Below are 12,080 nucleotides of genomic sequence, written 5' to 3'. Positions count from 1 at the left end.
TTTTATGTTTATTGCGTCATACTTGTTATTTAAATATTTCTATAATATTAAAACTGACATCTCGTGAAATACTCCAAAAGGTACCTCCCTGATAAGTAAATTGACTCCGTTTTTCTCCGAATAGAATTGACAAAATGTGTTGTATGCTCTTATATCTTCGATTTATTGAAAATTATTTTTGACGGTACAAGCTTTAACTTGGAGCAACTTAAGTCTTGAATACTTGAATGTCTCCAAAGCTTAGCCACTGAATGACAATCAAACATAAAACACATCACTGAAAACCTGTGACTTGGTCAGCTCGTTCGTTGAAGCGACCATTTTTCTTCATGCGCCTTTTATGAGACTTCATTTAGATCCTATGATTATTCTGCTGTGGGCAGAGTTCATTTGAAAGCCGCAAAATATTCTTTCGCGTATTTCACCACGTCCTCGGGCGTATCGATGAGCACATGCATGAGGAAATCTGATAAAAAATCCAATAATTCTTTTTGATCATCAGAGTAGGATCTGATATCCATTCTTCGTCTGATCTGAAAAAATAAGAAAATTAGTGTAAGAAATCGTAGCCATTTTTGATCTCTGATTCTACTACGAAATAATATACCCATAGTATTACTCGATATTTCCCAATAATTTTCGACTTGACCGTAATTATTTCTTTATTCTAAAAAAATGAAAATCTTGGAACAGAATCATTGCGCATTTCAGCAAATGGAAATCTGATATTGTCCGATATTTTAATTATTTCCCCCCGCTCTCCTTTGGCAATAATTATACGAAAACAATAATTAGGGACATCCTTATTATCTGAAATTCGCATTTACTCTGGGATTTTCTCTCTTTGGTAAAATAAACCATAGCAAAAATATATTCCTAGGTATTTCCCTCATAAAGTTTAATCTGTTTATTGAGAAAATGATGAGAACTCTCATTATTTTTCGAAAAATCGGAAAATTCTTCGTATCATAATAAAATAAAAATAAAAACCATTTCCTTTTAAGGATTTCTGACAGTACAGAACCCCTCAGTTTTTTATTATTTATTTAGTGTTATCAAATTATCGCGATGCGACTTGGCCAAGGGAAAGGCACTGACTATGCTACCTTGAATTTATAAAAATTCGCACACCTGTGGCTTAGTGAGGGGTGACCTTTACTCTCAGCCTTCTGATTGATGCAATGAGTGATGCCATTTTTAATCAGCGAAAGAGGCACATAGCCGACTTAGGGGGCCTTAGCCTTCCCGAAATATTTTCCCAATATTTTCCCAACATTTCATTGTTTTCCAATGACCAACGATGCGCACAACTTTCAGCATTATTAAAACGAATCCATATAGCTGATTCCATGAAATGTATAGTTTTCCGACGCATTTGAATTGATAACAATACATCAGAAGAGGCTGCCTGCATACCACCCAGTGGCGGATCACGAGAGGGGCCTATGGGTTACAGCCCCCTATTGGGTATTCAATTTACACTAGATAAAATGGTAATTTGTTCTAACCCCCTCTGATGCTTGGAGGTTAATATTCTGGTCCCCTACCTAGCCCCCCCCCCCTTATCCCTATTCTGGACCCACCACTGATACTACTCAAGCTTCCCCTGAAGCAAATTTCTGACTACGAGCCTTTAAGCAAAGCATATTTTTCGCGTCCTAGATCTGATATGAGTTCAGCTCACCTTGCAGGATTTGTAGGCCGCGAGGAGCTGCGGGTCTTCCCTCCATCTGTACTTCAAGGGTATCGGTCCCTGGTCAACTCTCCCGCCTGGCAAGATCCGGGCATAACGGGATATCCTCATCCGACGCTCACCCTCGAGCAGACGCCACGTCAGCGGCCCCGCCGCCTCCAGCATTGACCCCCGTAGCTTCCGTCTCCACTTCTCCTCCTCTCTCCTCTCCTGCCTGATGTCTTTCTTCAAGTGCCTACACTCCCTCTTCACTCCCTTGATGTCCCTCAAGATCTCTTCCAGCTTAATCCCATCCTCGCTCACTTCGGGGGTCAGAACGAGAGGGAAGTAGCCCTCCTGCTCGAAGGAGAAGACCCTATGGACTTTCTCCTTGGCGGCGGAGGCGGTCTCCGACCCTTCGCCGTCCTCTTCGGATGACCCTCCCTCGCCTCCCTCTCCTTCTACCTCTGAGCCCTCACCTTCTTCTTCGGCCTCGTCTTCATCGGAGGACCCTTCGCCTTTACCCTCTTCCGGTTCTTCCTCTTCCTCCTCGTCTGCTTCGCCTTCTTCCTCCTCCACTTCTATATCTTCTTCTTGTGGCTCCGCTAAGGTGTTATCTTTCTCCGTCGATTCCTCATCCTGCCCGCTCACCTCGTCGCTTTCTTCATGTACCTCATGTACCGTGCTTAAATATTCGGTGCCGAGGGCCAGCGATGCCAAATCTTCTTCAGCCTTCACTCGATCCATCTCTTCCAACTCCTCTCTGATTTCTTCCGTTCCTTTACCCTCTTCCACTACCTCCTCTTCCCCGTAAGCTTCTATCTTCTCCCCTACATCCGGTGGGAACTTCTCCGTGGTATCCTCGCCAATTTCTTCCTCGTCCCCTTGTTCCAATAGATCTTCTGTCTTGTTTTCTTCACCCTCCGCCGTGTAAGGTTTATCGCCCTCTTCACCGGCCGACACTATCCGCTCCTCCGGTTTTTCCTCGGCGTCTTCCGGCCCTCTCCCCACGGCCTCTTTCGGCTCTTCTGCTTCATCGTCCAAGAGGAAGGCTTCCAGTTCGACGCCTTCACCGGTCTCTTCCAACTCCGTGGCGCTCTCCTCTACCATTTTGTCTGATGAAATAGTCGCCTGATCGGTGGGAACTTCCGATTCTTCTGGGGTCGTGGAAACGCTTTCCTCTTCGGTGTCGCTAATGGTGACACCGATACCGCATTCAACTGGGGGATGGACGAGAGATCCTGGAGGGAACTGGCAAAAATAAGGAATAGATCGACGGGAAAATTATTAACTATCTGACTGGTTCCGTAGCACACAAAATGAGAAATGAAACTTCTACCAGTATACCAGCACAACAAATACCGTAGTCCTCACACTTAAATTTGTACACTTGACTTTTTCTATACCTATATATTTGTCCTTAGAATTAAATAAAATTTTATCAAGAGTCAGAGAGTTATAAAATGGGATATTGCAATTATTTTTACGAACAATATTCTAGTTTATAAGAAATATTTTTTATAAACGGTAATTTGATCCAATACGTTCGTAATTGGTTCGCTGGTTTCCAGAAGGTCACTACCAAAAAATCTATCGAACAAATATGAAATCCGCCAGTGCAATAAATAACAATTCCTCTCCGATCTTTACCGATCAAATCACACAGAGAAATTTATTCTAGTATATTTGGTAAAATTACTGAGATGACTGAATTGGATGACAAATATGGTGAAAGTGTGGTAGATAAACTATGCAAATATAATAGATATACGAGTATAACTGTTTTCAATATCCGATACAGCGATCGTAAAAAATATTTCAAATGATCAACATTTTCTTTCGTGGGGAATGTACTCACTTTTCTTTTATGTTTCAAGATATAGCCTCCTCCCAAGCTCAAAATCCATTTATAAACCTGAATACCTTTGGGACCATTCACTGTTTTCTTGGCTGCAACAGTTATTAATTCCTTTCTATTCCTTCCAAATCGTCCCATGCTGCGGCGGAAGTCCTGTTCATGAGTAAATGAGGCATATATTTTGTGTCTAGAAAAAAATTACTTCGGCATAGAAATAAACGATGGGTATATACTCAGAGCATATGTGACTTTTAAAAACAAAATACCTACATGTTATAATTTTTACGAAAGCTCGTAATTCACTGCCTGAAGGCTTTAGAAAAATTTCACGCGTTCATTTACGTCTACGAGGTACCGTGCAAGGCACCACCAGGGTGTGTGGCACGGGGTGATTCCACACCAGGCTTGCAACACATAATACTAGCCCTAATCAGAAATGCGCTCGCTTGCCGGTCACAAAGGACAACGACACGCGGTCAGACCAGAAACTAGAAGAGTGCTAGGGACGCGAACATGCTGCCATGCAAATAAAACTGTTATTTAGAAATGGAAAACGTAAAGTTAGCGCAGTAACTGATTCATGTATGAGTTATAACATGCCAAAAAATGTAATCGGACAGTATTGTCTGATTGACAGTGGGATATTAGCTATGAATACAGAGCCTATTCTGAGTCAACCTATCTTAAAGCTAAACTACCGCAGGTATTATGGCCCCTTATTGGTCGCGGATAAAACGATGTATTAAATCTAGCGGTTCTATGTCTATTTCCCTTGTCTTATCCTTGTAATAGTTTCCACCATAATAATTAGGCTCTCTTCTAAATTGATCTTTAACGTGAGGAAAAAATTATTCTACTAGAAATTTATGCAAAATATTTGATCTAAAAAGTTTTCCTTCGATCGGTTACACTTTGCCATTCCAAATTCCAAATTATTCGGGTACACTGCTATGTTAATCGTAGCAATTTTTAACACAACGTTTTAGCGTTCTCACGATATATTTTGATATTATGAAAAGGTACGACTTAAAAATTTTATTGGTGTATCAATATATTCTTCGAACGTATCATGTACTATCAAAGTGATATAAAATTTGGAAATGCCAACATCTGGGAAATATGGCGGTCGGCATTGAACGTTGAAACCATGAGTGACGGAATGGGAAAATCATTGAATCAATATTTGGTTGTATTTTGGGTCGCTTGGGTTGGGTATCTAGTATAGGGAACACGAATATCAAAGCTCACGGCTTTCAAAATACATCCAGACATATTTCCGATGAAAATTGAAAATATAATTTAACGATGAGTGAAGCACTGAAAATAATAGTTCTCACAGGTTTTCAATCATACATTTAGATAGCCACACTTGAAAAGTGTGTTTTGCTACGTGTTTTATTTATTAGCAAATAAAATATCGTGGAAAATGAACACACGACTATAACATAAACAGTGGTGTAAATAGGAACATACTTTGGGGGGGATGGGATGGCCAGGAGTGGCTACGGGGGTCCGGGAAAATTTTTGAAAAATGACATGCCTGGAAATATATTTTACATCATTTTGGCGCTAAAAATTCAACTTTAAGCAGATGTAGTTATTTTATGTCCAAAATAGACAATGGCTTTCAATATTTTTTAAATTTCTCTTGAGGCTTTATCTATCCCCTCATCTCCACCCCCATATAGTTACGCCACTGTTACTAAAGTTCTTACACTGAAAAACACTTTGGATATGAGAATCGTAGGTTTGGGTGTCACACCTAAAGCTGAGGCGAAGGAAAGGACTTGTCCATACATTTGGTTGTGTCACCCAAAGGGAATGGGTGATGAGGAGTTGGATGTACCAACTACTCCTTTGGTTGCTACATCCAAAGAAGATGGACGAGTACTTTGGGTGTGAGAACCAAAGTGTTGGGTGGCTCATCAGAACAACCATTGGATACTGAATGAAAACTTTAGACGAGCAGCCCAAATGAATGTGCCCCCACCCCTTTTACAACCCTACTAACCCATAATATTGTTCTTTTTCAACCCCTTTTGAAATGGGGAATAAGGACAGTGCAATTGGAAAAATGAGATGTAAACTTTCGCGGCGTTCATTTTCGCAGTAGGGCAGATTTCCGCGTTCCGTCCGCGTTGCCATTTTGAGGGCGACATTTGACCTAGTGTGCTGTAGGCATCCTCAGGCCTTCGCCCTGCCCTGAGGACGCCTACAGCACAATATGTGTAACGTCGTCATCAAAATGACAACGCAGATAGAACCTGGAAATCTGCGAAATTGAAGTTCTTTATTTCCGGTTACCACCTCGTTGCTGTCAGTTGCTGAGGCAAAGACAGCAGCTTCGTTGGCACAACTGCCAGCATCTCCAGGTCGAATAACTGTTGAAAGAAACTTGTCATCGCCACAGCAACCGACGCGGTAGTAACAGGAAATGAAAAACGCCGAACACCGCGGAAATATCCGCTATCGCAGAACCATAAAAAAGTTGTACATATAAAGGCTACTATTTGAAGCACCTTCCTTTACAGTCACCTCAAATGAGGAATTCCAAAGTAGGAAATGTAAAATGAAGAATTTTTAACGACCTAGCTCTGCTCTAATTATCTTTTATGCTCAATTAATCTGTATCTTACATATCTGCAGGAGTGTAGACTTCCGTCATTAAGAATGGCGGTGGAAGTCTTCCCTTTCATATTTCCTTCCATTGCAGACATCCTCAGAAAGAGGTAATTGGCAGCCTCTCCCATTAAATGCTGTAAATAAAAATATGGTTTAGAGGGTTTAGAGCATTGCTCAATTTAGGAGCGGAACTGCGTTCCGGCACCCTTTAGGGAAAATTGGGTCGTGTCAAAAATGTCTTCGTTTTCTTAAATTCGTAAAACTCATTGTAATTTTTATTGCAAGTTAAAAAAACGGAATTTTTAGTGGGGAAGCTAATATCTGAAAATCGTGTGAATTTAAATGTGTTAGCAAGCACTTAGGTACCTCAAATTTTGGAAATTAAGTACTAGTTCAGAGGCAGTGATGACAAAATAATCAAATTTCTCCATTCCCACTTGCCAAGTTCCAGATTATGGAAAATGTCAATGGTACGGTAGTTAGGATTCAAGGGATAAAAAGAAAAGTCTGTGAAATTGTTTTTCATACTTCCCTGTAAAAGCCTGGTTACACGATAAATTAACACGTACGAGTTAACGTCTGATTGCATGAATGATAATGTGGATTTGAACGGAAGATGTAAGTACGAACACATTAATCAAATTAGAACAGGTTATATTTTCTGTAGATGCGTTCGCTCACGTTGGGTGGTTAAACGGTGAATTTTGGCGTTCATTCTCGCGTTCATACATTTAGACATTAAATCGTACGAGTTAAGATGCCGTATAGTCAGGCCTTAACAGTTAACAATTAGCTGATGACGATGACTTTTTTAAGGAGATGAAAAATTTATGCGGGCATAATTATACATACATAATGCGCCAATAAATATGAGAAAACTACCTCAATTCAGCAAGCAATGGTCTCTTAGGGTAACATTTTAATATAAATTTGTGAATTCATCAAATGTGTTATTTAAGTCAACATCCGGCGGACAAGTCACGTAAAAATTCTTAGACTTATTCAGCGCATATTATTTTTTTAATTCCTCCAAATATTCTGCTAATAGTATCTAAGTTTTTCAGTTGGCCCATAGCAATGAAAACGACTTCTATTACAGCCTCTAATATAGTAAACAATTTTTCAGTTACGGGTTTGACTTCAATAAATTTTAGCGCAATTTTCAAATTTTTTTTCATTTATGAATAAATATAATTAAAATATATTGCTAGTCATAGCATTCATGCCTTCGTTTTTGGGGTCATGGGGTTTAAGCTTCCCGAAATGTTTCGGAGATGCGGCCTTAAGTTTCAATTTCCTTCAAATGAGCTCTGCCAAAATATAAGCCTCCTCTCCAAATCCCTTGAAATTTTGTCTGACTACGGCCCTGCCTGGCAGTTCATATGAGTCACAAAAATATTTTAAATATATTATATAATGATATCCGCCGCGGCGCATCCACTCCCATTTTGGTGGCGAAGAAGTTGAAATGTGACCCCGAAAGCACTGACCATTTCGGCTCCCGTCCAACCGCAATTTGGGTCACCCTTGAACTTCGGAAGTCACGGACTACTACTCTCTCCCTCAACCGCTGCTGGGACTTTGGGACAAAGATACAAGGCACACTCAGTGCCGTGCTTCAAAAATCTAATCTTTTCCTGGGCAAATATTTTCTCTCCTTTTGTTTCACACATAACCTAATATGCTTTACATAACATTTATGGACTTCGATTTTCGAAAGAGTGCACTTTGAGTCAGTCGTCAGAACTCTCTCTAATAGTTATGTCTAAATACAACGCGAACTTGAGTTTTATTTTGAGTATCATTGATGTGTATTTCAACCATTATCCATTAATAATCTCCTGAAAAAAATCAGAAAGAAACAACCAAATCGTCAAAAACTGTAATTTTGTAATATTGGTAGAAACTGAAGGGAAATTTGACCAGGAATTCGACTTTGCTTTGTGAGTATAACTCATGCCAGAGAGCTTCAGCAGAATACTTGAGTGCACTATAATTATATATAAGAATTTTAGTGATAACTGTCATGCTGTGTTACTATATCTTTTGCTTGTAAACTCAAAATGTAGAATTAAACCCCAACACTCAAATGAAGAGATACTGACTGGGAGAGATGGACGTTTTTCTTTGCTACTAGATGCAAAGTTTGAACTGTATTTACCGTATTCGTTTCGATAGGGAAGTTTGCTTCTGCTTTGTCCCATTTATCTCCGTCGAAAGAGGATACAGACACATGATAGTTGTCACTTTCGTTGAGTATGTACACGTGATGATCAATTTTTTTATTCCCCAGCTGCAACGAACTGGAAGAAAATCGTACTTTTTAGCAATAAAATTCTGATCAACACAAGACAAAATATCTCTTGGCTCACTTCTACAATATCTCTATGCATACATATAACAAAAGGTCTTTGCGTTACTATTCCCATTGGTGACCTGCAGGCGTGACCTCGCATTATTCCTACCTGATTGTCCTCTCAGTTTTTCTATGATCGTGGTTTCATTGAAATAAACTAAAGAAATTGGTGAAGCCAAAAGTCTTACGGTAAAAATTCCTTTTTTGAACTTCATTAAATCCATTAATTATTGCCACAGGCCCCTCTTAAATTTACCCATCCATCCCTTTCCGGCGTGGCAAATATATTCGTAGTACATAAATTTCTTTATAGTGAATTTATGAGTCTGAGCCAACATATTCTTTACCATTTTCTTACCATATTCAAATACCTTTCAATATTGCTCTCATTTAGCTAGGGCACCCAAAGTCAGAGTTCAAATAAGAATAGATTTATTGCTAAATTATTTTGACTGCTTGATTCACTGACTTCTTTATTTATTATTTACTATACATTTGTTTTTGTAAGCATTTATTTTTTACATTATGTTTTATTATTTATGAGTAGGATCACTGAAATTAATGTCATCTTCGGTGAAATTGTCAATTCAATAATTCTTCAATAGTTCTTAACACCTAATTCATTATTTACTGCTCCTCTAATTTTCGGAAACTGGGTCAGTCAGAAATTTTCTTCATTTCTTAATTTAATGTATCCATTTCGTGTATCCAGGTCAGTAAAGGTCATTACTTTCATAAGGATCTTTCCGTTTTCTTCAAAGCACGAATAATTAAGATGGCCAATTTTTTTCTATTTTTAAATCGTTGAATATCCATTCATTTAGGAATTGTGAATTTTTGGGTCATCTTTCTCAATACTGAAGCATTTCTCACTACGAAGGATCTCTGATGGAACAAAAAAGTGGGATTCTTAGATCATTCTATTTTCCGCATCATTATCATCACAAGGCGATTATTTTAATCGCCAGAAAGAGATCCTATTATCAGAAATTTATTTGACATTTTCTAGTTGAATTCTCGATAAAAACTGTGATCCAGCCAGCGGTGAAGTTCTACGGAACAAAAAAATGTAATCTTAGACAATTCTATTTCTGCATATTTAATATATCTTGAAACAGCGACTATTTTAATCGAAAAGCAGAACATTTTATTCAATCGTGAGGAAATTTGTTGAAATTTTGTATTTGAAGTCTTAAAAATTACGACGAACCAGCCAACGATGAAACTCTAAATTCGCAAAAGTACGGAGGGACGAAAATTCAACAAAGAGAAATTAACTTTGCCGTGGACTCCAGCCCATGTCTCCCTGATTCCAGACCGAGAGCTTTAATCTGCATTTATTCAGGGATGAAAGAAGCTTGGTCGTCTAACAGAGATAAATATACTCGTTAAGAACTGGATACGGACATATACTATGACGTAATTCATGTCGAAATCACAGCAAAGGATTGTCTCTGGGCAGAATTTCCCTGGAGAGTCATAAAAAGCTTAGGTTATTGCTTACCAAACAAAAGTAAATTTTCAATTGCAATAATCATAATTTTTATACCGTAATACGCAGCATAAAAAGTTTCCTTTAACGCTAAATCCGGCTATTGACAATTTTTAGTGATTTTTTAGTTATCCAGTTAAGGATTAGGTAATAGGGGGCTAAGTAGAGTCTAGAAGATCAATGAAAATTTTAAACAGCCAATGAAAGAAGAAGCTCACTGTACTTCCTTTTTCCCTATCACTTACAGTTTCACAAATTCACTTCTACAGCCATTTTTTTATAATTTTCAGCATCAAAAACTATTCTATATTTATTTTGAAACTCTTTAATTATTAAAAATTAAGAGAAATGGCATTACAGACGGAAATGTTCAAGACTTACTCAATTCTCATTTCCTCCAAAGTGGTGAACTTGGGTGTAACGCGTCCTAATAATGTGCTCTCTTGCTTGATGCCATCAACTTTATGATTTAAGGAAACGTAAACTTGATACACCTCAGGAACATCGCTTTCTTTTTCCACGCTGACGAAAAATTTCCCTGGATCATTACCATCTTCAGAGAAAACTTCAAGGGATTCTCTGAAGCAGAAATCCTTTTGATCTATATTTTATTCAATGGGAAACATTTGAATTAGTTATCGGACATTTAAAAAACCGCGCGCTTGTAATGGCATCAAACAAAAAACATACGATTGGAATAGCTGTGGAATTTAACCGTGATTTCATCGCTTAATAAATTCGAAATCTGTATAGAACGATTTTCACAAGACAATTTTAAATTTTATAAACCCCTTTTAATAATTTTTACGGTAATTTTCAATCTCTAGTCAGGTGAGATTGATTCCGGTTATTCAACCCTTCTTCGATTTCTTTTTTCATTTTCCACATTATACAGTCGTTCTTACCTTTTACAAAATTATCTTTTCCCTCAGATGGAATCCCTATTTTGATCGAAGGTTGGGAAGACTTCAGTCTCTGTTCCATAACTTCAGTTGGATCGCCTGGAATTTGGTATTTTGCAAAAGCAAAACTGTAATTGAACCTTCGGCTGGATGGTCGCTTTTGGCTTTCCATCTCACACAATTATAATGGGAAAATGTTACTCTTGATTTGAAGTGGTGCGTGTGCAGATATGCCGAAGTTCACAAAAGTAATTAAATACCAAAAACCTCTCGAAAATCAATATATGATCACCTAGGAAACACTTTTAAAAAAAACATCAATGTTTACAACTGATTATTAATATGGATTCTATTTAGACTGAGCCAAATTCCATTTTCACAACACAAGAAACAAGACACGACGAAAAGTTTTAAGTTGGAGTGTGTGTCAGTTTTTTTCCAAAAAGGAGTAGTTAAATAAATTTACAGTCCCTTAAAGATAGTAACAAACATTTTAAATATGGTTCATCGAGAAATTAACCTACATAAGAAGAGAGTTTACTCTAGTATCCAGTATCAACACATAATTCCTCTTGCTCTAGAGCTCACATTACTCATTAACTTATCTTACCCTGAGGTTGTTTTCATTGACTGTTACCTTCTGGAAACAGTAATTTTGAAATTTCCATATTGAAAAATGCTCTTTCTCAAGCCGTCCAAGATTATAAAAAAATATTGACCGAAGGAACACTTCAAAAGAGCGCAGTCCATGGATTGAGCAGTATACGCACCTTAAGGCAGTGTCGGCTGGTGGTTACATACCTAGGGTGTGCATTAGAGAAGATATACTATGATGAAAAAGGACATGAAGTTCAAATGAATGCTGCTAAATGGCACTGAATGCATTGACGGACTAGGATCCTTAACGCAGGTAGTGTAGGTGGCAGCTACACCGCTACACTACCTGCGAGTTACTCACCAAATAATATTATGTGCGTGCGCATTCGCGTCGTGTTGAGTCCTCTCCGAGCACCCATTTGAACATCGCATGCCCCCCGCTCACCTAGTCCCACCCGTGCACACTCAAGCGATCGCATAGACAGAATTTGCGCCCGGCGCGATGCCACGGGGTCGCACGTTTGTAGAGCGGTGAATTCGCCAAGGAGATAGCGGTAGCGTTTGGAGTTTCATATTTCATC

At 38.6% G+C, this 12,080-nt stretch overlaps 1 protein-coding gene across 2 annotated transcripts; it reads right to left on the bottom strand.

Moving 5' to 3' along the window:
• Window positions 1–144: 144 nt before the first annotated feature.
• On the bottom strand, window positions 145–11,193 carry LOC124157554. 2 transcript variants are annotated; one of them, XM_046532383.1, is made up of 7 exons: window positions 10,906–11,193; window positions 10,382–10,601; window positions 8,314–8,455; window positions 6,167–6,286; window positions 3,531–3,683; window positions 1,685–2,923; window positions 145–533 (listed from the first exon to the last, which is right to left on the bottom strand). In XM_046532383.1, the coding sequence occupies exons 1-7, from the start codon at window positions 11,072–11,074 to the stop codon at window positions 387–389; spliced, it is 2,190 nt and encodes a 729-aa protein (XP_046388339.1). In that variant the 5' UTR covers window positions 11,075–11,193; the 3' UTR covers window positions 145–386. The 2 variants fall into 2 exon arrangements, 1 of the variants encoding a protein (XP_046388339.1); XR_006864618.1 differs by lacking the exons at window positions 145–533; window positions 1,685–2,923; window positions 3,531–3,683; ... (1 more) ...; window positions 8,314–8,455; window positions 10,382–10,601 and adding an exon at window positions 8,940–9,393 and having other exon boundaries at window positions 10,906–10,994.
• Window positions 11,194–12,080: the final 887 nt, after the last annotated feature.

This window comes from Ischnura elegans, chromosome 4, assembly GCF_921293095.1.
Source record: "Ischnura elegans chromosome 4, ioIscEleg1.1, whole genome shotgun sequence".
In the NCBI taxonomy this organism is placed as follows: Eukaryota; Metazoa; Arthropoda; class Insecta; order Odonata; family Coenagrionidae; genus Ischnura; species Ischnura elegans.
This window is presented reverse-complemented; position numbering and strand designations above follow the sequence as displayed.